This window comes from Hemibagrus wyckioides, linkage group LG20 (assembly GCF_019097595.1).
Source record: "Hemibagrus wyckioides isolate EC202008001 linkage group LG20, SWU_Hwy_1.0, whole genome shotgun sequence".
Lineage (NCBI taxonomy): Eukaryota > Metazoa > Chordata > Actinopteri > Siluriformes > Bagridae > Hemibagrus > Hemibagrus wyckioides.
This window is the reverse complement of record NC_080729.1, coordinates 9,643,145-9,671,034: the sequence shown is the minus strand read 5'-3', so window position 1 is coordinate 9,671,034 and position 27,890 is coordinate 9,643,145. Positions and strand designations below refer to the sequence as shown.

The following is a 27,890-nucleotide window of genomic DNA, read 5'->3' as shown; positions in this document are numbered from 1 at the left end:
TATTCACAATGAACGGGAGTGGGTGCAGATTTTCATTCCAATCAAGGAGTAGCCACACTGGATTCAGTCTGTTTAACTGTCAGACCTTGGCTTCTAGCAGAATATCAGGTGTGGCCTCTGCATGGTTGGAATGAAAACATGCATCTACATTGGCCCTTTCTGTTTGATATTCACTCAGTGTCCATGACACAAGGATACAGTACATTGAGGCAGTGTTCTTCAGATGACTGGATCGTGACATTCTTTTCCTCTATCAAAGAGTTCCCATTATACTGAGGGTTGTCCTCAGTGCTTTATAGGTGAATAAATACTACACACTACTATAGGTACACTTACTGTTGCTATTTTGTAGTCCATATTGACTAGTCTCTGTCCTTATCCAATATAAAAGGAATTGTTGGTCTTCAACACAACTATAAACAAAGGCAATTGGAAAGAACTCACATTCTACCAACATGAACGATGCAGACACCATGTTTGTAATAATATTGTCTTGTGAGACAAGACAATACACAATTATTAAATTGTGTATTGCTTTGTCTCAAGAGTTGAAAATCACAAAAGAAAGACCATGAAAACAACAAAGAGTAGAATTTCGATCTTTGTAATCCAAATTTCAGTTTTTACTGGTCTAAAATGGTGATACTGAAGTCAGAGATAAAATATGACTAGTCAGAATTGAATTATAGATGAGATCACTATTATTACTTGTAAAAATTGCACTATGGTTTTCTGAATTGACCTTTTGACTTACAAATTAATTTAGGACTAGTGGTATTTTATGCAGGAACAACTTGCCATATCCATTGCCAGATCATTTTTTATTAGCTTCTTGAACATATCACAGTTTCTCAAGGTTCTCAACTAGCATTTCAAGATTCAAAGATTCAAAGAACTTTATTAATCCCAGGGGGAAATTCCTTTGCCATGTTACAGTTGCTCTAATGAAAATAAAATTATAAGAGAAAAAGAAAGAAATATATACACTGTTTTATAAACTGTAAAAAAAAAAAGAATAAATTAATACAAATTCTGTACAAATACTAGTGTAAAGCTGTAATATTGCGCACAAGGATTGTAATTAGGTGATAATGGTACAGTTGTTTGTACATTATTGGAAAAAAAAATAAAAATGGTGAAATTGTAATGTGCATGAAAAGGCCTATAATTACTAAAGCACTATTGCACATGAAAAAGAAAATGTCCCAACACTTAAAGGGAGGAATTGTACAGTTTTAATTTGTTTGATTTTGTGAGTCTGAATGGCAATTAACTTCAATGGCACATTGTACTTGCAGTCTAACAGCTTTCCAATTGAAGGTGATGACCAGACAGGTTTGTTCTCTAATGCTGTTTCATTAGCATGAGTGTCTGGATGTCAATACCGAGTACCAAAATGGATTTTTTTTGTAGTAGCTTGTTCAAGGTTGCCTGCATAGTTGCAAAGTATTGATTTCTTAGTTTGCCATTAAACTTAGGTGCAAAAACAAAATACCACAACACATATGCTTTTATATATACATTTATATTAACAGCAAAACTGATGCAAACTGCAGGGAAGCGAGGAGGTGGCAAGTGCTTTTGCACTATTCTATCCAAAGTTAATAATTCAGTTTGACACACATAAACAGGAAATGTGTATGTGGGTGTCCATGTGTCCTTGTGCAAAAGTCTCACAGAGCAACCGGCTCTCAAGAGTTGCAGTCACAGCCAAGAATCAGTGACCGTACATATTCAGATGTACACGCATTCATACACTGAGACATAGCTCTCACCTCAGCAGGGCTGACCTTTATCAGTGTAAAAATCTAAAAAGCTAACCTTCCCTAGAAGAGATCACAAATATCAGGACTGATTATGGTAGCTCCATTTCTCTCTCTCTCTCTCTCTCTCTCTCTCTCTCTCAATCCCCCCCCCACACACACACACACTAGCTACAGCCTCTGCAATAGTGTAAAGACGTGATATTTTAAAAAGTAGATTGCTAAAAACAGTAGGTCTATACAAAACCTGCAGCATTAGTTTATAATGAAAATATAATGAGATGTCTACAATAATGTAAATACCAATGAAAGAATTTACAGTAATAACAGTGCAGGCAAAACCAGATCATAGACAGGGAAAACAATGCAAGTAAAAACCAGTGAATCTCAAAAGTTGCAAGAAACACAAAACTTTGCAAGCCACACTTGGGTGCATATGATTTATATAGAAACAAATTACTGGAACTAGACAGGTGAGATGAGGTCCACACAATCATGTATTATTGTCATACCTTTCTCAGACTGATGGTTTTTGGACCCTCATACATGGACCAATGAATTTAGGATTTTGCGAGGATATGCAGACAAAAATCTCCCTCATGGAGAATCAGACCCTTTCACTGGTCTGGAACAACAGAGTAACTCCTCTGTGTCAGCTCTCTTGAGCCTTGTATAATCAAGTTGTCTGGCAATCCATGTGCCTTCCCTGATACCTGTTCAGCTTTGTGAGGCATTCACAGCAGTAGCTTCTGTCTGAGTTTTACATTCCATGGGAATAGAGGCAATTGATAGCCTAAAATGCACTGAAATGGTGTCTGACTGGTGGAACAGTGTACGAATGATGTGTGTTTGAGATTTGTGCATAAACACCATAGAGAATAAATTTGGCCACTCGTCATGTCATGGCAGGGTGTGATTGTCATGTGTCCACAAACATTTGGACATATATTGTAGAAGGAAGTTGTTATTGCAATTTATCTTTTATCTATTATGTCTTAACAAGTAATAATGTTATGTTTTAATTACTTAATTAATTAATGATAAAAATAAAAAATGTTACTATCCATATTCCTTAATATTCATTAACATTATTTCTTTGTTATGACATGTAATAATCACTTAAGCAACTTTCTTCTACATGTGGATTTACACAAAATACACACTGAGAACATTCCAGCAGCCCTCGGCCACTAATATAACCAGACAGTCTTTTAGGCACTATGCAGCATCTATAACACAGAACACTGCCCAAAACAAGCATGGACACCAGATGCAAGAAAACACTATTTAATGTCACATATTATGTAGATAATTTTTATGTTCCCTTAGGAGACTTGCAAAATATTTCATCAGATAATTGAATGTTTCTAGAGTTTTAATCTTTTCTATGAATAATAAAAGAATATTAAAGAATATGAGCAAAGTTGATTCCTCATAACGGTGATTTGTATGGGCAACCTATAAAAGACCCCTGCTGGTCATTCTTGGTCCTTTGCTGGCCCCTGGTGGAGACTGTGCATCAAAGCTATCTCAAGTGTGCGTAACACTTTGATGGCACACCTTGCCAGATAATAACAGACAGCACTCATAAATACTGCAAATATACTTTATTGAGACTGAGCATTTTTCAAAATATTAATGCTATTTCTACTGAAGAAGAGAAACAAGTTGTTGACACTGCACTTTAGGCTATTGAGGATGAAAATAATTGTTGCACTGATAAGAATGTAAAATGTAACAAGATATTTATATCTTTTTAAAGACTTTTAAATTAAGATTGCATAAGCCATACTGGGAAATTAAACCAAATTTTTGTTGATGAATGTGATCAATACATTTAGGACTGTGTATGCAGCGATATATTGACAAAATACTGGCCTCCTATTATATTATTTCAATGCTTGCCATCTTCTCATTCATTTCATTATATTATCCTTTTTATTTATTTATTTAAATGGACTATTTCTTTTATTTTACATTTGAGAGAAGGGGCAAATGCTTGTGTTAAGGCAAGTGCTTGTGTTATTGAAAAACCCTTTCTCAGATGCCTCAAGAAAAATTTGACAACCTTCCATAGAGGAGTGAAATACATGCAGGTGATTTGCATAGTCTGAATGGCACAGGTGACTCCATTGAAAAAGGTGACTCTTTTAAAGGTTATCATGGTCAGCAATGGTTAGTAATATGGTTTGGGAAAGTGATGTCATGATGCAGGCTGTTATGGAAGAGCCAACATTTTAAGAAGGGTTAGTGGGTCAAGTTAGCTAGTAAATTAGTTTACATACAAACTGAGTGTTTACATCACTGCAGTGGGAACTGTTGTATTAAGCCTTGAGGAGCATTGAGGAGTTAGTTGTCCTGTCCAGTTTCATGTCTTCTACACTGACAGGTGAAGTCAATAACATTGATTATCCTGGTACAATGGCTAGATGACAATGGGTCAGATCTCCAAAACAGCAAGTCTTGTGGGTTGTTCCTGGTATACATTGGTTAGTACCTACTAAAAGAGATCCTAAGAAAGACAACCAGTGAATCAGTGACAGGGTCATGGACACCCGAAGTTCCTTGATGTGTGTGGGGAACTAAGGCTAGCCTGTTTGGTCTGATCCCACAGAACAGCTATTGTAACACAAACTGCTAAAAGGTTAATGCTGGCTATGATAGAAAGGGGTCAAAACACATCATGTATCACTTGCTGCATATGAGGCTGCGTAGCCACAGACTGGTCAGAGTGCCCCATTGGGATTCCTTTTAACTGCCTAAAACTACCTACAATGGGCAGGTGAGCATCAGAACTGGACCATGAAGCAATAGAAGAAGGTGAACTGGTCTGATGAATCATGTTTTCTTTTACATCATGTGCATGGCAAGATGAATGTGCGTCACTTATCCGAGCAAGTGATGGCACCAGGGCACTCTATGGGAAGAAGACAAGTCATCAGAGGCAGTGTGAAGCTCTATGTAATGTTCTGCTAAGAAGTCTTGGGTCCTGGCTTTCATGTGGATGTTACTTTCATGAGTAACACCTACCTAAATATAGTTGCAGACCAAGTACACCACTATATGGCAAACATATACTCTAACGCCAGTGTTTGCTTTCAGCAGCATAATGTGCCCTGCCACATTGCAAAAACTGTTCAGGAATAGTTTATGAGATGATTTGACCTGGCCTGCAAATTCTGTGGGATGTGGTGGACAAACCTGTCTGTACCATGGAGGCTGCAACTTAAATGATTTGATACTAGATCAAATCTACTAAGACGCCAGAGCACACCTTCAGAGGTATTGTGGAGTCCATGCCTCGACAGGTCAGAGTTGTTACAGAGGCACAAGGGGGACTTAATATATCTAAGGGGGACTATATATATACACTATATTGCCAAAAGTATTCGCTCACCTGCCTTGACTCGCATATGAACTTAAGTGACATCCCATTCCTAATTCATAGGGTTCAATATGATGTCGGTCCACCCTTTGCAGCTATAACAGCTTCAACTCTTCTGGGAAAGCTGTCCACAAGGTTTAAGAGTGTGTTTATGGGAATTTTTGACCATTCTTCCAGAAGCGCATTTGTGAGGTCACACACTGATGTTGGACGAGAAGGCCTGGCTCTCAGTCTCCGCTCTAATTCATCCCAAAGGTGTTCTATCGGGTTGAGGTCAGGACTCTGTGCAGGCCAGTCAAGTTCCTCCACACCAGACTCTGTCATCCATGTCTTTATGGACCTTGCTTTGTGCACTGGTGCACAGTCATGTTGGAAGAGGAAGGGGCCAGCTCCAAACTGTTCCCACAAAGTTGGGAGCATGGAATTGTCCAAAATGTCTTGGTCTGCTGAAGCATTCAGAGTTCCTTTCACTGGAACTAAGGGGCCAAGCCCAGCTCCTGAAAAACAACCCCACACCATAATCCCCCCCTCCACCAAACTTACACTTGGCACAATGCAGTCAGACAAGTACCGTTCTCCTGGCAACCGCCAAACCCAGACTCGTCCATCAGATTGCCAGATGGAGAAGCGCGATTTGTCACTCCAGAGAACGCGTCTCCACTGCTCTAGAGTCCAGTGGCGGCGTGCTTTACACCACTGCATCCGACACTTTGCATTGCACTTGGTGATGTATGGCTTGGATGCAGCTGCTCGGCCATGGAAACCCATTCCATGAAGCTCTCTGCGCACTGTTCTTGAGCTAATCTGAAGGCCACGAAGTTTGAAGGTCTGTAGCGATTGACTCTGCAGAAAGTTGGCGACCTCTTCGCACTATGCGCCTCAGCATCCGCTGACTCCGTCAGTTTACGTGGCCTACCACTTCGTGGCTGAGTTGCTGTCGTTCCCAAACACTTCCACGTTCTTATAATACAGCTGACAGTTGACTGTGGAATATTTAGGAGCGAGGAAATTTCACGACTGGATTTGTTGCACAGGTGGCATCCTATCACAGTTCCACGCTGGAATTCACTGAGCTCCTGAGAGCGACCCATTCTTTCACAAATGTTTGTAAAAACAGTCTGCATGCCTAGGTGCTTGATTTTATACACCTGTGGCCATGGAAGTGATTGGAACACCTGATCCTGATTATTTGGATGGGTGAGCGAATACTTTTGGCAATATAGTGTATATATATATATATATATCTTCGCAGTGTCACCATTTGATAAGCAAAATGTATTTTAAACAGCGCATGCGCAAATTTCCGTGCACGTGAGTTTGACCGTAAATCACCAACATGGTGAGAAAGTGCAACATGAGCGCAAAGATAGCTAATAAATATATAAATTTGCTTTTGTGAGACAAGCCTCTGCTTTCGGAAATACCCCCTCCAACAAAGCCATGTGTTCTCTAAACATAAAACTTCCGTTAGGTGCATCACCGGATCACAGGGCGGATGTACGACACCGCGTTGCATTCTGGTTCATGTAGTCTAAAACGTTTGCCATTTATTTTACTTCCTAATTGTTTTTGTCGCTATTTTATGGCAACATATTATACGATACTAAATACAAATGCTTATAAGTAAATTTAGATACATTTGAATGCTTAATGAGTTAAGTGTTTTGTAGGAGAGGAGGTCATTCTTGAGCTCAAACTACAACATCCGGCTTGCCGCTTCGGTCCAGAAGGTGACGTCATGAAACAGACAGTGGGTGGAGAAAAACAACCGCTTCCGTGTTGATCTCAGCGGATAAATAACAACTGAAGGATTACACGAACCGGGGAGAATATTATAATGGTTTTATAAACTGCTGCAGTAGAAAAGAATCACTCATCAAAATGTCCTCGGCACAAAGTACAAAGAAAAGGGACAAGCGAATCTTATCAGGTATTTGTCCAGATTTCAAATGTCAGGCGAGACTGTTCTTCCCAGCTTATAGCTCAGTTAGCATTGAATGCACGGAGTGTGGCCAGCGTCACGAACAGAAGGACCTTTTAAATGTGGAAGAAGTCACTGACCCAGATGTCGTGCTTCATAATTTACTGAGAAACGCCTTGCTGGACGTTACGGGAGTCCCGAAGAAAAGCACAGAGATGGTCAAAGTGATGGGTCTGTCCAATTATCACTGCAAGCTTCTGTCACCGATCCTTACCCGTTACGGGATGGACAAACAGACGGGAAAAGCGAAACTACTGCGGGAGATAAATCAAGGTGAGCTCTTTGACTGCTCGCTGCTAGGGGGGAGAGCTTTTCTTATAGAACAGGAGCACATATCTACAGTTGGCTATGGTAAGGACAGATCTGGCAGTCTCATATATCTTCATGATACACTGGAGGAGATCAAGAAAGCCAACAACAACAAAGAATGTCTCATTCCTGTACATGTGGACGGAGATGGCCATTGCCTGGTTCATGCAGTGTCCAGGGCTTTAGTGGGTCGTGAGCTTTTTTGGCATGCCCTAAGGGAGAACCTCAAGCTCAGTTTCAAACAAAATCTGGATCGGTATAAGGCTCTTTTTCAAGACTTTATTGACACTGCAGAATGGGAGGACATCATCAATGAATGTGACCCATTGTTCGTACCTCCAGAGGGTGTCCCTCTTGGATTGAGGAACATACACATATTTGGCCTAGCCAATGTCCTGCATCGTCCCATAATCCTGCTGGACTCCCTGAGTGGCATGAGGAGTTCGGGTGACTACTCAGCCACGTTTCTGCCAGGCCTGGTGCCTGAGGAGCATTGCAGAGGAAAGGATGGCTCTCTCAACAAGCCTATCTGCATTGCCTGGAGCAGCTCGGCCAGGAACCATTACCTCCCTCTAGTGGGTATTAAAGGAATGCTGCTTCCAAAGCTGCCCGCAGCACTGATTCCAAAGGCTTGGGGTGTTCCACAGGAGCTGATCTATAGGTATATCAGTCTGGAAGCCTGTGGGGGCTGTGTTATCGGGGGAGATCGAAGCCTGCAGGAGAAATACCTCCTCCGCTTAGTTAGTGCCATGGAGGATGTGTTTATTGGAAAACATGCCATCCATCCTGCGCTGGTGGCTGATGTTCATCAGTATGTTTACCGTCGAACAGGGGTGATTGGCATCCAACCAGAAGAGGTGACAGAGGCAGCCAAAAAATTGGTGCAGGAGAATCGTCTTCACCGCTGTCTGATTTGCAGTGCTCTGTCTGAACTCCATGTTCCCCCTGAGTGGTTAGTGCCTGGTGGAAAACTCTACAACCTTGCTAAGTCTACACATGGCACTCTCCGTGGAGACAAGAACTACACCTTCCCGTTGAATAACTTGGTATGTTCCTACTGCCCTGAGAGGGATGCGCTGGTTCCTGACTACAAACTCAGTTCACTATCTACCTGCTCCTGGTGCCACAGAAACTCTGTGCGGCATGTCCGTGGTGATGGTTCTATAGTGTACCTAGATGGGGACCGTACCAACACACGCTCACAGGGTGGTAAGTGTGGTTGTGGCTTTAAACATTACTGGGAAGGAAAGGAGTATGACAACTTGCCAGAGGCATTCCCCATTACCCTTGAGTGGGGTGGGCGTGTAGTCCGTGAGACTGTCTATTGGTTCCAGTATGAATTAGACCCAGCGCTGAATAGCAATGTCTACGATGTAGCAATGCGCCTTGTCACAAAGCACTTCCCAGGAGAGTTTGGCAGTGAGATTCTAGTGCAGAAGGTGGTGAACACTGTTTTGCACCATACAGCAAAAAAGAACCCGGAGGAGTACCATCCAGTGGCTATAGAGGGTGCTCACATGCAGGGCCAAGGGCAAGGGGGTGGACAGGTGGTGGAGTTGGATGCGAACCCTCCCCAAAAGATTATATTGACAGGCCAGAAGGGCCGCACTTTACATAAAGAGGAACTGGTGATGAGCCAAGCAGAGAGGAGTCTGCAACATAAGATTAGTGAGCAGGCAGCTCTGTCCCAACGCAGACGCACACAACGTCAGCAGATGCAAGACCAGAGTGCAGAGCCTCGTTCTGCCTCCCCTGCCCCCTTCTCCTCAGCTCCACCCACACCCACTAAAGGCTTGACCCCTAGTGGGCAGAAGAAGATCCGGGTGACAACCAGTGATGGGCGGCAGGCAACGCTGCAGCTGCAAGCCAATAATACCTATGCAGAGCTGCAGGAAGCCATCACCCAAGCCTTCAACCTACAGCCCCACCAACAGTGTATCCGACACGGCTTTCCTCCCCGGGAACTTCCCCCACCACCCCCCGAGCATCAGGACCTGCCTGTGGCCCTGCAACACGGAGATCGCATCACTGTGGAAGTGCTCAAGGAGAGTGTCCCAGACACACAAATACATACTCATACCCCAATGGAACCTTGGCTCAGCAGAACCAGCAGCCGAGAGATACAAGACAGTGTTGATCTGGAGATGTCATCACTCTGTCTCCTTGCAACACTTATGGGTAGGACATAACATTTTGAAAAGCAGTAACAGCCCTTGTTCATATTTAACAAGTTAAAAAATATAGATTAGGGTTATTTGTTGAACATTTTTTCATTATCATGAAAAAAAGCAAAGTAAGTAATACTTTGTCCACTTAAATCTGTTATGATTGATTTAAAAGGAAATTGCGCCATTTGTGAGATCATGTTTATGTAATATTTTTCACAAAGACCTTTTTAGAAAAGAATATGCGTGAATAACATTCCGTTTTGGTGGATGTGCATAACAGATGTCACAGCCACCAATCCAATACTGATTCTTGGTATTAGGGTTAGCAGTGGTCTGAAACACTGGGTTAGCAATGATCAGGTTTAACATTTTCTGATCCGGTCCACTGTTGTGTTTAATCCTGTGAACGTGTGTAATGTTACATACAATGTTTGATATTCAAAATAATACAAATTATGCACATAGACATCCTTTATCAAGCTTTATCCTTAAATTTACACATAAGGAGACTCACTAAACCTCACTTGGCTGGCTTCAATGTTATTTCTTGCAATGAGTTGCTGGAATTATGTAAGCAGATTACTGTCAAGTTGAAATCGCTTATTTATTTCACTTACAGAAGTATTACATATGGACAAAATAATATATTAAAGAAAGCAAGACAAGACAGATCCACAAATCAGACCAGCCATGCCATTAAGATAAAAGAAATTCTGCCATATAAAAAGAGGATGAGCTCCAATGGCTCAGCTAGTGTATAATCCTTAAGTGACAGATTTGCAATATACCCCTAGTGTGTTGTATTACTCGCCAAATACATCAACCCGTCTGCTTTTTCAATGTGGCATCTGGGTACATTGGTTTGTGAGAGGCCAAGGCTGTATCAGTGTGTGAAACGTTTGGCTTGGTGTCCATGATCACTTCCCCCTCTGTTTTCTTGTCAAACTATTCATTATTTATTGGTTTGTTTGTTTATCTCACTTAACTCATCACTAATTCACCTTTTCTGCTATATGTCTCAAGATTTTTGGCTATACAAACATTACCAAAAGTATCTGGACACACATGTGTAGGTCTTCTCCAGCCTGAATGCACAGAATTGTATGCTGTAGCATTTGTAATTCACTGGAACTAAGTTCAATATTCCAGCAAGACAAAAAAAAAACGAGTTTTACTAAAGCATTCTTTATCAAAGTTGATGTTGAAGAACTCGCGTGCCTTCACAAAGCCCCGACCTGAGCCCCATCACCTTTGGGTTGAATTGAATAACTATGGCCCAATCCTTCTGGCTGTGATGATCAACTGTCCACATACTTTTGGTAATATTTTTATATGTGTGTGTACAGTCTCCTTCAAAAGTATAAGAAAGGCAATGCTAATTCTTTCATCTTTGGACTTTCAGGTTTACAATTTCTGTTTTAATTTCCTGATGTTAAATGTAAATGTGTAACCTTAGGAACATGACACCTCTGGTGGCAGACTACCTAGTTATGAGCAAAAATATTGGAACAACCGTAGCATAATGAATACATAATATTTGGCTGCATATCCTTTGCTTACAGTGTGTGTATGTTGCATACAGTCAACCTTTTAAATAACCTTTTAATGCAACAGGCAGTCGGGAACAAGAAAACTTTCCTCTAAGTGAATGAAAATGAATAAATTAAAATTATTGGGGTTTTTTTTCCACAGCTGTTTTAGTTTCTGCCATTGTTATAATGACCAATGTCAGTGATAGCTGCTGGGCTATAGTGTCCATGCATGCTTATTTTAATATTTATGATTATTATTATTATTTTGATTGATCAGACTTGTGGAAAAAAGGTCAAAACAGATCCCTAAATCCCAAATACATGCAGGACATAATATACAGTTTCCACAGTAGTTTTCATTGTTTCACAGTCTAAAAACTGTTTTCCTTCTTACTGCTCTAATAGCAGGTATACCCACCTTACTCCACCATATCTGTCTCTACTTCCATTCAAAGGATATAAATAAATAATAAAATGTTATGTAAACGTTGATAATCAATGCAAATCATATCATAATTTATATAAGAGAATTTACATTAATGATTCATAAAAGCAAATATAAAAGCAAATATATTTAATGTTAGATATTCTTCTTACAAATACAAACATACTTTTAACACAAAATATGTACAGCACAGGTTGGCTCAGACACAAGTAGATTTTAAACCTTATATAAAGATAAAGATGTATATAGGTATTATAAGAGAAGCACATATTCACAAGCCCACTTGCTGCTTTGCTCTTTGTTTATGGTATTCTGAATCTCACTTTAAGTGGCTTTCAAAAACATGCAGGTTTTTTATTCTTTCCCTGTCTCTCAGGTGAGGATGTTTGGTCATATGCTAAGAAGTTACCTCATTTGTTTCAGCAAGGAGGAGTCTTCTATAACATTGTAAAGAAAGATATGGGTAAGTCTTCCGGTTTTTAGTTGGTTGTGGATTGTTTTCTACAATTATAGTGTAGTTTATCATCCCTGATAGTGGACATGCTCACTGTCCATCTGGACTGAGCTGAATTTTATAGTCTATCAGGATACTGTTAAAATGTAATGTCCACTAAAGATGGTGGATAACTTCACAGGCATGGAACACCCGCACTATATAGACATGCAGAAGATAAACTAGTGCATAGAAACACAGGAACTCTACTGTCTTACTGTCTATTTCACTGAGAATACAGCCAACCCCACTTCTATCCCCGGTGGGATTTGCACCTGACACACAGCTTCTACATGCCAGCAATGTTAAGCAGTTGTTTTTTTTACCACGTGTGCTCTCTGTGAATACTGTTCTTTATTGTGTGTATCAGCAAAACTGGAATGATCTGCATTATTTCTATCCCCAAGCCCCTATACAGTACATGTAGTACCAGGTCAGGAAATGTACTTAGGTTTTGGTCACTTGGAAATAAAAGAAGGTCAAAATGACCTGTCATGTTGGAGTCCTGTCAAAATTACTATTACTTTTTTTAGCTGGTTTACAGAACAGAAAAGGATTGAACATACTTTAAAACATCAATCACAAATCAAAATGTACAAATGTAAGACAGTGCTTCGACTAAACAAAATTATTTTTAATCTGTGTGTGTGTTCCCATGTCTGTCTGTGTTCGACTTCAGGTCTGTTGGATGGGAAGCACTGCACTCTGCCACACCTGACTGGTAAGACATTTGTGTTTAACGCAGCAGAGGAGCGTTTGGAACTGTGTGTGGATGCTGCTGGCCACTTCCCAGTGGGCCCTAATGTGGAAGAAATTATTCAAGAAGCACTGTCCCAACTGTGTTCTGAGCCTCCTTCTCGTAACCGTGAGGGAAGCCCTGCTCATGGCCTTAAATTGGGCAGTGGAGGGGTGGTGCGCAAAAAGGAGCAGACTGTTACTGCTTTCCAGGGCAAAGGTCATTCCCTGGGCTCCACCTCACATGAGCACAAGCCAATCAGGCGAGAACACAGCAATGGAGTGGACCTGAGTGCCAGTGTACAGGAGGAGGGGCTAGCACGGTCAAGGGAAGAGCTGGTGCGTGTGGCTCCGGGCATGCTCACCCTGCGTGAAGGGTGTCGAGAATTAGAATTAGAGCCCACAGCGATTGAGGCTCAACGGCGCCGTCTACAGGAGATGGTGTCAAATATACAGGCCTCTATGGACAAACACTTACGGCAACAGACAACAGCTAGCACCACTACTAAGCAGAATGAAAAGGAGGAAGATCTAGATGAGCAAGATGAAACAAAGAGCCAAGGGGCAGAGTCTCCAAGCATCTCTGAGCCCATGGACCAGTCCTTATGATGTCCTTTTTCACATACAAATTGTGCACATTTACTTACCCAGTGATCCTATTAACCAATTACTGTATGTGTGAGGTTCCCAAATGCATTCCTGAGTAATTGTCATAAGGAGGCTGGAGTTGAGCAAAGGTGCTGGTAAAAAAAATGTGCTTTCTCCATATATTGCAACACGCACACACACTTAACATGCTTTACATAGACACTTAGTCAGGAGCACACAGTAAGGCTGAAGAGGTTGTGTGTACTGACAGTATGTAGAACCAAGTGCATCTGATGTTCAATACACAAAGCCTTCTGTAGCAGTTTATACTCTTAAATCGGCTACAAAATGCATTTACCCAGCCTCAGATATAGATAGTTGGGTGATTTGTTAGTTTGCTGTGAACATAAAGGGACTCCTACTTGTCTTAATGTAGTTCAGATGCATCATTCAAAGATAATGCCGTGCTGATCATATTTTACAACTGGCTTATGTTTGTGTTTGCACAGTGATACTGTTGGTAGGGTATGGTCTATACCTCTATGGACTGTGGTATTTTCTTCAGATTAAGCCATGTGTGGAATAAATAAACGGTGTCAATAGGAACTCTCCACTGGATACCGCCACTTACCTATTTTTGTGACCAGGTTAGAACTGCCTTTTCTTGGTATTCAAAAGTCATAGTGATAGAAAACTGTTGACAAATATAAATTGAAGGAATTTCTGTTTAATTTTGGCACACAATGCTATGCTTAACATGCTGCTGTTATATTACATTTGACATTAAATTGTTAATGTATCCCAGAGAATCGAATCCTCTGAATTAGTAACACTAAAGATCAACGCAGTGCTTTAGGCTTGACTTAAGACTGGTAATGCTTGTACAGTATAATACATCTTTAGTAAAGCAGAGGAGTACTGATTGATTTTTGCTGTTAAGCTGTGTGTAAATATTTGCTGAATGGTGTGTTTCTGGCGTGACTACTATCCTCCACATGAATGCTGCTGCATTCTTGTCTGATTAGATAAACCTTGAAAATTTGAGGTGCATTTAATTTCTCCAGGTTGTGTAAAGCTGTGTGCACTGTATGAATCTACTGGGTCGGGCGGGGACGTCGTATAAAAAGCTGGCTGGGATGACCTGACCAAAGCTTTACTCCTTTCTGATTAAGACGGGTCTAGTGGAGAGGAAGGTTGTATTTGTTATATTTTCTAGTGGTGGCCTTGTACATGTGCTGCCATTGTCCATGCACATCCACACAGCCTTAATGGTCACTAAGGTTTACTTACAACCCACAGCATACACTCTTCTTCCTTCACCACAATCAAAATTTGTTGAATCATCTTGTATCATTTTATTCTTAAATGCTTTCGATTAAATCTCAGCTAAAGGTAGCTCAGACAATTCTTCTACTCATTTCTATGTAAATTTAGAAATGTGTAAAAATTTGTTTTTGCAAAGTTTTTTTTATGATGCAAGGCTAGTTCGTTCCTTTTGAGCCCTTTTTCCAAGTGAGTGTCATTCATGTAAATAAAATGTCATGTGGAGCGTGCCTCTCTGAATGGAAGCAAGCCGTGGCACCAGTTTACTGTAGAATGGAGTGTAGCCTGTAACTCAGGTTTAGGCATTTCCAGTTTGATGAGCACGTTAACTGAGATTGAAAATAGAAAAATGAAGAATCAGAAGAAGAAATTTCGCATGAGCTAAGTAGCTCATTATTTTATTTTATTTTATTTTATTTTATTGCTTGATATGTTTCAACTGTATAAAGAGTTCTCATGGTGATAAGAATAAGACATTATATTTCTGTTGGACCATGAGAGACAGAGAAGAATGTTTATAAGCACTATTCCTGAATATTGGTAATGATATGGCCAAAGTTAAAATTCTAAAGAGATCAGTTATTTTCATTGTGCATAAGTGATCTTTCTGATGAGGTGACGGCCTGTAATATATAGTATATATATTGTACTTTATCATGTACATATATTTGGTTTTTTGTTCTTTTGATTTGTTTATTCTGTTTGCCAACAAATCAGTCTGAAGATCCACACAGCTAAAGAATTTGCAGTTTGCATGTGCAATAAATTTTTGGCCTAACAACAAAATAAAGTTACTGTCTCACTGCAAAAATACGATATTACTGACTATTATTTCTTTTACAAAATAAATCATGATTTTTCCCCCTTTTTTTAAAAACTTTGTACTCCAGGGTTATATTTGGACTAAAATATGGCAGATTTTAAATTATTGTCATCAAGTTTAGTACAGTTTCATGGACGCTTCAAACAAACGAGTGAGATCCTCTTCAGTGTGACATCTTGGGGCGAGTTTTGTCACACGCTCCTGCAAAGTGCACACACACAAGCAAATATAAACATAGACAAGCATACTCAAAATGAACTGGAAAACCATAACATCTTTTTGAGTTTGGTAAGAAGAACTACTCAGAAATAGACAATGCAAACCTGTGGAATAGTTCCCTTCACCAGTTCAGGAATATCCTCTTTACTGTAGCCAATATTAGACAAGCCATCTTCCACCTCCAGGTCATACAGAAAGTTTCTCAGTATGTCTGCCAATACATGTCCAGCATCTGCTGTCTTCACATTCCTTACATCAGCACCTTACATCCACACACACATATACACACACACATACATATATACATATATATACATACATATATTATATATATATATATATATATATATATATATATATATATATATAATATATATATATATATATATTATATATATATATATATATTATATATATATATATATATATATATATATATATATATATATATATTATATATATATATATATATATATATTATATATATATATATATATAATATATATTATATATATTATATATATATATATAATATATATATATATACACACACACACATATATATACATATATATATACATATATATACATACACACAGTGAGCCCAATAGGACACAGAAGTCTGGTCTACACAGTTCAATTAAAAAAAGTGCGTGTCTGTCTTTGTCCATTACCCAGTATCTCTGCTGCCTCTAGATGGCGCTCTGGGCACATGCAGGCAGTAAAGGCAAACACAGCAGGAGATGTGAGAACCACAGAGAGCCCATGAGGCTTCAGGTATCACCAACATTTAAAATCATATTGGGAGACAAAAAAAGGAAGCACTGCACACATATAGTTATTTTTATTGCAAGTATTTCAGTGCTGGACATAAATATTGTATGTAATAAATAAAGTAATAATATGGTAAATGATTTTAGGACATACCACTAACGGATGGTCAACACTGTATCCTCTAGCTTTATGGGTTTTGATATTCCCAGAGATAGGATATGACATTCCATGACTGAAATAAAGTAGCAGAGGTGCAGCAGAGCATCATGTTCAATAAGAAGAGATTAAGCACTCGTGATTTTTTTATTGGGTTTATCACCCAATATTCAGAATTAAAGAAAACTTTTGAAGATTGGTAAAAACAAAAAAACAACTTGTATGTAAAAATGGATCAATTACATTTTTAACTGTAAACGACATGTAAATCAGAAGATTTACCATAAATGAACTCCTGCATTTCCAAAGCCGATTCCAGCAAACACACTTGCCAGGTGCATGCTGGAGCGTGCCTCTACATCATCTGGATCACGCACCGCTCTGACACACACAGATTGATATTCTCAAACATTTTATTTACCTGAACAAGACAGCTCAGACTGTTCATAATGGTGGAATCTTTTCTTTTCTCTGAGAGAGAAAAAGTGGATGATTGTTGATCTGTTGACCTATTGAACTAGGCTTTTTCACTAGTTATTTTTACTTTTATTTTTTAACAACATTAAACATAATTATAAATGTATAAATTGTATCTTTATGAACACTAATTGCTGTGGTATAATTGGGATAAAACATTTTGAGATGCTGTTAATGGAAAATAATCAACTCTAGTGTGCCCTCAGGCTGCATTACATCACACCACCGTTAATTATTTTTTCATAACAGTATGCCCTCCTATAACAACAGCTAAGAGATTAACAGCATCAACTGCCAGAAACATGTAATGAATTTACCCCCAAACAACTATCATTGTTGGATGTGATTTATCTGCATAGCAGGGTTCAAATATTAATGCACTTCTTCTTCTGTAAACACTCTAGAAACTGCCAATGCCAAAACTAGCACTGTGCTATGTCTCTTTATTTCGTATCTATCAAACTTTGATGTACCGTTTCAAGTACTTGGCTACTATACAGAGAGCATGTCTTGCCCAGACATCGCTGATTGGGTTGCTGCCCTGATAAGCAGGACGGGAGATGGGGTTGGTGGGACATGGACTCCTCATATTGTATGGCAAAGCAGTGTAGGATTCCAAAGCATGGCTGTTGGAGGTGACAGACAACAAGCGAGTGAGCGAGCGAGCAAGAGAGAGAGAGAAAGAGAGAGAGAGAGACTACATGAGCAAGGGTTCAAATGAGAATAAATGTAAAGTATATTTATTAAAGTAAGAATTCTAGTACTTTAATTACCTTACAGAGGTGCACACAAACTTTGCACTGAACCTTACCAAAGCACATCAAAGCCACTGTTGGCGGCCACTCTGGCCGGCATGTGCAGTGTGTGTAGTGGATCCACCATTGCCAAGGTAGGCTTCAGTGATCGACTTGCTATCCCTGTGAAACAAAATGCATTAAACAAAATCACATTTTACAGGGAACTAAATTCTAATTCTAAAGATAAATACAAATACTGTAACTGGTTTCTAAAAAAAAGATATTTACCTATACAGATACTGTACCTATATAGTATGAATAGCAAGTAAAAGACTGAAGCTTAAACTGAAAATATAGTTGTTGTTTTTATTATTATATCTCACACCTGTTTTGGCCTTCAGGTCTTCAAAATCAAATATTGCTACACCTGTGGTCTCACTCCCTGTCCCTGCTGTAGTGGGAACTGAGAACACACATACATACATGTAATAAACTTAATACACAGAATAGACTTGTAGTCTTGTAGACTTGTGGTCTTTTTTATGATATACGTCACATTTTCTAAAAGGAGCTTGCACATGGTATGATATAGTGGTCATTGGATACGATATATTTTTTGATACAGCAAAAATAAATATTGCCTGAAACATTTATAGCACCAGCATTAAAAAGGTATATTAACTAAATCATTATTTAAATAATCAAACTAAACTAGCATGAGTCTAAGGTGAGGGGGTGCCTGAAACACAGGGCCTTTATTTCCCATTCTACTGCTATGGAGATGTACTGTCAGAGACTGATAGCTGTCTGTATCCCTGAACATGAGTCTCATATCTATACATTTCTAAGATGTAGCAGTGATTTCTTTAGCCTGGATTGAATCTGCTGACTCAAGTGCAACAGAGAGACTTTGCTTTGTGCTTCATGTTTTCATCCAAGTTCCACTAACTGGCAGTCGCTGCTAGTCAGTGTCGAAAAAAGGTACCAGGAAGCTTGCTGGTGGTCCCATATACCAGGCCATGCCGATTTGAGGGAATCATCCAGTTCCTCTTTGCTCCTGACTGTTGCTGTTCACTGCCCGACATGTACAATTTTAGGTATTGAGTCTGGATTCCTTTTCCTTTTCTAATAAGAGCCAGATTAGTTTGCTCTGAGTAACTAAGATAATTACCCAGAAATTATTTGATATTTATAATCTGAATTCCTAACTCAAATGAGGTTTACTATTTCAGTTTCCACAACCTGGATGTGACTTTAAGGTTGCAAATTTTCTATTTTTAACATGACATTGAACAAGGTGAATTTAGTCCAAAAACTCTAGAAATATAGTCAGGATTGTCAGAAAAAATGTTCAATTATACAGGTTTTTATGTCAAGCACTAAAAGCATAAATCTGATATAATTCATAGGAATCAGTATTCCTTAACTGAGTTCAAGCACAAATACCTGCAATAAGAGGCTTCAGTGATCGGGTAACTGGCTTTCCTTTCCCAACTGGCGCATTGACAAAATCCAGAAAGTCATCCTCAGGGTGACATACATAAAGATTGGCAGCTTTACAGGTGTCAATCACAGAACCGCCACCCACAGCTACATATGCATCAAAATTTCTTCTCTTCACAAAATCAATTGCTGCTTTAAAACTAAAATTAGGAGGGAAAAAGGATATCGTCTTTCAAACTACAGAGACTCCCAATGTAGACTCCCAGTATAGACATCTCTCTTACACCAATATCAATAATTAATGCTCTGTTATTAGAACTTAAATGCAGTTTAAATTAGATTCTGCTGAGTCAAATGTGCATTATAGGAAATGAAACAAATCACACTTTATGTTTCTACAACATACAAACACAAATAAATACTTCACCTAGAGTCCGTAGGTTCCACCCTCACATTGTCATAACATTCGAACTTCACACCATGCCTGGCTAGTGAGTCCAGCACTGCTGTTACTGGGGGCAAACTGGACAAGTTCCTGTCTGTCATCAAACACACATTTTGTGCACCCAAATTCTGCAAGTCCTAACGAAACATTTAGAAAATTCTCATTATATCCAAATTTACATTTAGTAAGAAATTACACACTTACCATTAATAACTGTTGTAAACACATTTTTAATATACTTCCTGCCAACATGAAAATTCTAAATTGTACCACAAAAAAACCCAGTGAATGTTGGTTCACAAGAGAGCTGACTTTTTTAGATATTTAATACATATATTTTTTGCTACCAAAGTGAACACAGTCCCAGACACTTGGTTTCTGATGGCTTACAAATCCATAGCTTTTGACCTCACAAGTCAAGTTTCACTTAAATAAAGCTGGTGTAAAGCAACATTAACAGTTCTCAGAAGTAAATATTTTGATGCATTTCCCCTTCAGTAGTGTTAGGTCTGGGTTAGACCTGTCTGTCTGAGACCTGTGCCAGTACCTATAAAGCTGCTGAGGGTAAAATCTTGGGGTTAAGTGCTGAAAAATTCTTAGAAAAGCCAAATACTTAGGCCTAAAAGTTGCTGTTATACAGTGAAATAATAGACTCTTTCATTTGTCTCTGTTGTCTTTACATTTTTTACAATGATGTGATGTCAACTGCCATTCTGACAGCACATGAACATTTCTTGCACTTATTGTGGTACACAACAAAAAGGGCTGTGAAGCATTATTCGTCTCTTAACTGGACTCTTAAAAGGCAAACCGGTTTCTTATACCGACTAGTCAGGTTGAGCCCAGCTCTGTCTTTGAAGCCATTCATTCCCATTTTCACTAGCTAAAGCGTATCTGTGTTCAAGGGAGCATGTGTCTTAACAGAGAATTACTAGATGTATTCATCAAAATCTCAGACACATGCCTTGAAGTAATTGTTGAGCAGCTGTAACTGTATTTCAGTGGCACAATAGCTTATTAAATACAGGGTTTCGGGGTTTAGACTTCACATAAATATATTATGAAATACCTTATGAAAAATGATTGGTTTATTACATACATTGGAGTTTAATATTGTTATTTCATAAATATATCTTATAATTCAGCACTGACATGATTGTGCATTCTACTCCTTTTTATGTCTGGGTTTCTGAGTTCTTGGAGTGATTCTCAGATACATTATATAAAGCAGTCCTGGTCTAGGTGATCATTTAGAATCCAGAGATGCAGAAATCTTTACATTAGCAACGTAAAAACTAGAGTAATGCATGGTAGACAGAACTACAGAATTATTAACACCATTTATAGAAATGGGCCAAAATCAACATAAAATGTATTTCATAAAAATAAAAGTGATATAATGTGTATATAAACATGGAGAGGATGCACAAGGTTAAAAAGGTTTATTTACAGTCTCTCACAAAAGTGAGTACACCCCTCACATTTTTGTAAATATTTTATTATATCTTTTCATGTGACAACACTGAAGAAATGACACTCTGCTACAATGTAAAGTAGTGAGTGTACAGCCTGTATAACAGTGTAAATTTGCTGTCCCCTCAAAATAATTCAACACACAGCCATTAATGTCTAAACCGTTGGCAACAAAAGTGAGTACACCCCTAATTGGAAATGTCCAAATTGGGCCCAATTAGCCATTTACCCCGGTGTCATGTGACTTGTTAGTGTTACAAGGGATCAGGTGTGTTAAATTTGGTGTTATTGCTCTCACACTCTCTCATACTGGTCACTGGATGTTCAACATGGCAACTCATGGCAAAGAACTCTCGGAGGATCTGAAAAAAAGAATTGTTGCTCTACATAAAGATGGCCTAGGCTATAAGAAGATTGCCAAGACCCTGAAACTGAGCTGCAGCATGGTGGGCAAGACCATACAGCGGTTTTACAGGTTTACAGTTTCCACTCAGAACAGGCCTCGCCATGGTCCACCAAAGAAGTTGAGTGCACGTGCTCAGCGCAGGTTGTGTATGAGTGCTGCCAGCATTGCTGCAGAGGTTGAAGGGGTGGGGGGTCAGCCTGTCAGTGCTCAGACCATACGCCGCACACTGCATCAAATTGTTCTGCATGGCTGTCGTCCCAGAAGGAAGCCTCTACTAAAGATGATACACAAAAAAGCCCGCATACACTTTGCTGAAGACAAGCAGACTAAGGACATGGATTACTGGAACCATGTCCTGTGGTCCGATCAGACCAAGATAAACTTATTTGGTTCAGATGGTGTCAAGCATGTGTGCCGGCAACCAGGTGAGGAGTAGAAAGACAAGTGTGTCTTGCCTACAGTCAAGCATGGTGGTGGGAGTGTCATGGTCTAGGCCTGCATGAATACTGCCGGCGCTGGGGAGCCACAGTTCATTGAGGGAACCATGAATGCCAACATGTACTGTGCCGTACTGAAGCAGAGCATGATCCCCTCCCTTCGGAGACTGGGCCGCAGGGCAGTATTCCAACATAACGACCCCAAACACACCTCCAAGACGACCACTGCCTTGCTAAAGAAGCTGAGGGTAAAGGTGATGGACTGGCCAAGCATGTCTCCAGACCTAAACCCTATTGAGCATCTGTGGGGCATCCTCAAACGGAAGGTGGGGGAGCACAATTTTTCTAACATCCACCAGCTCTGTGATGTCTTCATGGAAGAGTGGAAGAGGACTCCAGTGGCAACCTATGAAGCTCTGGTGAACTCCATGCCCAAGAGGGTTAAGGCAGTGCTGGAAAATAATGGTGGCCACACAAAATATTGACACTTTGGGCCCAATTTGGACATTTCCAATTAGGGGTGTACTCACTTTTGTTGCCAACAGTTTAGACATTAATGGCTGTGTGTTGAGTTATTTTGAGGGGTCAGCAAATTTACACTGTTATACAGGCTGTACACTCACTACTTTACATTGTAGCAGAGTGTCATTTCTTCAGTGTTGTCACATGAAAATATATAATAAAATATTTACAAAAATGTGAGGGGTGTACTCACTTTTATATATTTTATATTATAAAGGTTTATATTATGTTAAAAAGTAGTAATTTTCAAAGTTTCTCTAAATTAAATTGCAAAGTTTTTCATTTAATTTTTTATCATTCAGCAAGTCATCAATTACATGGCATCTCTTTATGTCCATTAATTGAATGGCAATAGTTTACCACACATGCTTGCTCTTATGTTTAATAAAATAAATCTATTACCATGCCGATTTCTCTGGTCACACCCTTTCCATATCTGACATTTGAGCAAGCCATCTAAAAAACAGATAAAGAAATATTCAAAATCTCCACAAGCCACTAGAACACACTTGACAATTAAAGAGCTATAAAGTGAAGATTGTACAGGCCTTTGTTATTATGCTATAATTTATTGGTTTAATGGAACAGGAACAGCACCAGCATATGGCATACAATATAGTTTGTCGGATTGATACCAACCTCAAAAGCATAGTCAGTTTTTCTCCCATGGACATGACCAGCATCTGGCCACAAAGAAAGATGTCATTTCAGCTCATACTATGATCTTAAATCCTAAATTTAAGACCTAAATTGTATTTACTTGTGTATTGTCTTTTATAGGTGAAATATACCTGACTGATAGATGTGGACAGAATGCGTGGAAGAGTGAGCAGGACATCTACACCTGTTAAAATGCATCACAAAGCATTTAAACAAACAGAAAGCGCTGGCATAGTTAAATCCTACATGAGTTATGGGCAACTGACCTGAAATATCAAAGCACACATGACAAATATATTGACTCAATTCACTCATAAATAAACATGCCTGCTTATTTCAAATAAATATCAGGAAAATCTTAACTTCTATCTTAAAATCCACTTTAAGCATTGGTACATATTAAGATATTTTCAAGCTGGCAAATCTGCATTTATAAATAACTGGACTTTTCAAAAACATTTTGAATTATTATGAAATATATTGCTTTATGCATCATCAGGTCTGTATTACAATTTATCATGATGAGCGCATATATATATATATATATATATATATATATATATATATATATATATATATATATATATATATATATATAGTAATAAATACAAAACGCTATTTCAACAACTTAGATTGTGGACTTTTTTCTTTTTTTTTAAAAAAGCACTAAAGTTGCCTCGCTGTTTGCACCCAGCTACACACTGTGGACTTTACGTGGCTAAGACACACTTCTGTCCTAGCTCTGTGGTGTTGTTTTGTGTTGAACTTGTTGTTGTATGTTTCTGTAGCACCAGGTCCTGGAGAAACGTTGTTTCTTTTCACTATGTACTGCGTCAGCTATATGTGGTTGAAATGACAATAAAGCTTCTTGAATTCAATTGAATCGCGCAGTGCATGGAGCTCACGTGACATAAGTGATCGCTTGCTTTAAAATATATAATTGATAGAAAACATCAACTCTTTATTTAGAGTAATTTTAACTGAACTGTAAAACAACGTGACCTCTGAAGCTGTTTAGAAAGTGGGAGAACAGTTGAGAAAACGTGCAGCTTTAAAGTTATGCAGTATATGATTATAACACCCTATAATTAGAATGACTATATGACTATAATTTTATGTTATTTTCTGTATGTTTTTTTTTTTTAACTTACGCCTGAAAGGCAAGCTGCCTCAGTAACTGCGTCACTCTGTCGCGACTGACCATGACTGTGTCCAGCGTGTCTTATTTCCCCAATCCGAGTCCCCTTATCCGGTCTGCACACTTTTTTTATGCTACGCGACTCTACCCGGTCTGCACTGCGCATGTGCGTCAATCTACGGCAAGTATGACGGCAAATCAGTGTTAAATTATTATTATTATTATTATTATTATTATTATTATTATTATTATTATTATTATTATTAATTTTAAATTATTTCTGAAATCTTAATTAGTTTTTTTTTCCCAATTGCATATGAACATATATAACAACAAGAGAAGCGTATAAATGCCATCAGTACACAAGATAAATAAAATTTAGCCAGTGGAATAAAGAAAACAAAACAAAAGAAAAACAAAATAATTATAAAGACGGTACAGTTTACGTCTCTATTTGCAGATAATATTAGAAGTCCTAAGAGCTTTTTTTTTTTTTTTACATGTATATACCATATTGCAGTATTGTTTAAATTCGTTGATAAAATGAAAGAAATTTGTCCTACCCCTGACCACTTCATTTTGTGTCTGTGAAACTTCCCCATTACAACTAGTAATTGAATAATATACAATTTATCCTTTTCTATCTCGTAATCATTAGCATATATCATTATATCAGACCCACAAAGATTAACAACTGTATTAAGTTTTCTTGTACCAAATTCTCAACCCAAAATATCTTTGTATAAATGCAATGAAAAAAAAGAATGAAAACTTGTTTCTTTTTCATTGCTACAGAATTCACAGGAGTGGTCAATATTCAGTTGTAAACACCCCAATACATGTTTCACTGGATCAGTTCTATGCAATATTTTATACGAAACTTCCTTTACTTTGTTATTAACAAAGAATTTATCAACCATTCTCCAAGCCTTATGTAAAATTCAAGTCTCCAATTATTGATGACCAGAAAAATCTGGTCAGATATGGTTAAAAAGCCGTTTTACTGCATTCCAGAATAGTTTGTGAAATTTTAGGTACAGCATCGATTAGCACAACAAACTTTTAAAAAACTGGGGAAAAAATCTGCTTATGGAAAGTGAATAGCTTTTGATTTGTCATTTTTAATGCATTAAACTTAGCATTTACATTCTGCACTCACTTTGGTGTCTCTTTCCCAAAGTTTAACTCTTTCCACCATGTAGGTTTGTGGGAGAATGCTGCTACACTACATTGCCATAAGTTTTGCCATAAGTTTCCAAATCTTTGAATGCAGGTGTTGTTTTTCAGGGGTTGTGCTTGGCCCCTTAGTTCCAGTGAAAGGAACTCTTAATGCTTCAACATACCAAGACATTTTGGACAATTTCATGCCCCCAGCTTTGGGAACAGTTTGGGGGATAGCCCCTTCCTGTTCCAACATGACTGCACACCAGTGCACAAAGCAAGATCCATAAAGACATGGATGAGCGAGAGCAATGTTACTATAAAAGAAGATACTTGACTAGGTATCACAAAGTATGATCATCAGCAGACATTTAATTTTAAAGAAATGCAAAAGGACATCCCCGCCTGGCATCTGTTAGATGTCATTACTAACCGGATATCTGAAGGCAAGAGAAGGGCTGTGTCCAAGATGGGACATAAGCAGACTTTTGTTATTCAGTCCTTTATTGTCACATTCCAGTGTCATTCAAATGAAGATGGGTTTCCTTTTGACTCTGGTTCCTCTCAAGGATTCCTCCTCATATCGTCTCAGGAGGTTTTTCCTTGCCACCAGTGCCTCAGGCTTGCTCATTAGGGATAAATGTAAATGTAATTTTAAATTAAAAAATTATTCATTTTTTTCTATATTTTTATATTTCTGTAAAGCTACTTTGAGACAATGCCCATTATTGTGCTATACAAATTGAATTTAATAGAACTTATTGTCTTAACATCAACCATCCTGAGTCCAGTAGGGAAATGAAGGCTCAGCGGTTAAGGTGCTATTGTCACTGATTAAAAGATTGGGGTTCAAGCCCCTGAACTGCCAAACCACTGTCGCTTCCTAATAAGCCTGGATATGTGAAAATCCTATTTTGCAAATTTCACTGGTGTGGGACAATAAAGGATTATCTTATTTCTTTTCTTCCATAATACATCTTTAGTATAATACTAAGGGCAAGTCATTTCTTTTAACTTGACTTTCTTTGAGCAGAACTACGCCTCCATGTTTAAGGCTGCCAATTTTTGTGATTTTGTTGTTAGAACACCTTCTTCATCGATGCCAGAAGATGTTGGCTAAACTTTTAACAGTAACATTAATTTCTCAATGCCAGGTGGAGCAAAACAAAACAAAATTACATAAAAACATCAAACTTAGCATCACATTTTTAGCCAATTTTTGCCAGATTTGAAATATTGGTATAAATATCTCAATATAGAAACTAAAGGTTTTGCATTTGCCCATTTAACCGTGCTACTCCAGTTTTATAGCATGTGTGGTACAGATCGTACAGCCCAATCGCTAGCTCATTGGCTGATTGATACAAAACTTCACATCAAAGGTATATTGCCTTCTTCTTCTAGACCACTTCAGTCACCCATTTCTAGCAAAATATAGATTTATGTCTCCATAAACATGTGCAATGTGGTGTAAAACTATGTTTATATAGCACCCCCATAACCTAATAACTGGAGTGTATTTCAAAGTCTGTTAATTAAATATAGGCCTTATCCTCAATCTTATCTCTATACATGATCCAATCCAAAACTAATTGAATATTGTTATGCACTCACCGACCTCATCACTGTCAATTTGGCTAATTCTTGCTTTGAGAAATTTGAGAAAACTGAAAGAATTTAATATATTAAACTGCGGTGTATGCTGTTTTACTATCATTTACTTAGAAATTGTAGGCACTGATTCTACGGTCCGTCCACTGTGTTACTCACATTCACACATTTATTTAATAACTCAAATAAAACAAAATGCAAATAATTTGTAAACAAATTGTGTTAATGCTTTGGCTAAATAACATTAAGAAATCAGTATTTGGTGGAATAACCCAGATTTGCATGCATTTTGGCTCCATGCTCTCCACCAGTTTTTCACATTGCTGTTGGGAAACTTTATACCACTCTTTTTGCAAAAAAGCAAACACCTCAGCTTTGCTTGATCTTCCTCTTGATGACATTCCAGAGGTTTTCAATACGGTTCAAATCTGGAGATTGGTCAGTGATCTCTTATTTTTTTCCAGAGCTGTATATGCCTAATGGAATTAAAAGCTGTCCTTTATCTTGCACATATTACTTTGGTCATGTACTGCTCATTGTTTGAGGCTGAATGAGAATATATAATTTCCCTAATTTCGACTCAAGACTGAGCTACTAACTCAAATTACCATTTCTGCAGTACCTAGACAATAAAAGTTTTATTTATTTATTTAAAAATGACACCAACATTATTTTGTGTTTTTATT

At 38.4% G+C, this 27,890-nt stretch overlaps 2 protein-coding genes across 2 annotated transcripts; one reads left to right on the top strand and one right to left on the bottom strand.

Annotated features, from left to right (window-relative positions):
* Positions 1 to 6,910: 6,910 nt before the first annotated feature.
* Positions 6,911 to 14,131, top strand: vcpip1 (valosin containing protein (p97)/p47 complex interacting protein 1). The gene is made up of 3 exons (XM_058418291.1): positions 6,911 to 9,616; positions 11,960 to 12,046; positions 12,756 to 14,131. Exons 1-3 carry the CDS (start codon positions 7,030 to 7,032, stop codon positions 13,418 to 13,420), a joined length of 3,339 nt encoding a protein of 1,112 aa, XP_058274274.1. The 5' UTR covers positions 6,911 to 7,029; the 3' UTR covers positions 13,421 to 14,131.
* Positions 14,132 to 15,608: 1,477 nt separating this feature from the next.
* Positions 15,609 to 24,580, bottom strand: adhfe1 (alcohol dehydrogenase iron containing 1). The gene is made up of 14 exons (XM_058418292.1): positions 24,446 to 24,580; positions 23,426 to 23,478; positions 23,274 to 23,317; positions 23,037 to 23,090; positions 19,779 to 19,933; positions 19,355 to 19,551; positions 18,294 to 18,371; positions 17,983 to 18,088; positions 17,645 to 17,797; positions 16,977 to 17,075; positions 16,692 to 16,770; positions 16,439 to 16,535; positions 15,869 to 16,026; positions 15,609 to 15,746 (listed from the first exon to the last, which is right to left on the bottom strand). The coding sequence occupies exons 1-14, from the start codon at positions 24,496 to 24,498 to the stop codon at positions 15,663 to 15,665; spliced, it is 1,410 nt and encodes a 469-aa protein (XP_058274275.1). The 5' UTR covers positions 24,499 to 24,580; the 3' UTR covers positions 15,609 to 15,662.
* Between the last annotated feature and the right edge of the window lie 3,310 nt (positions 24,581 to 27,890).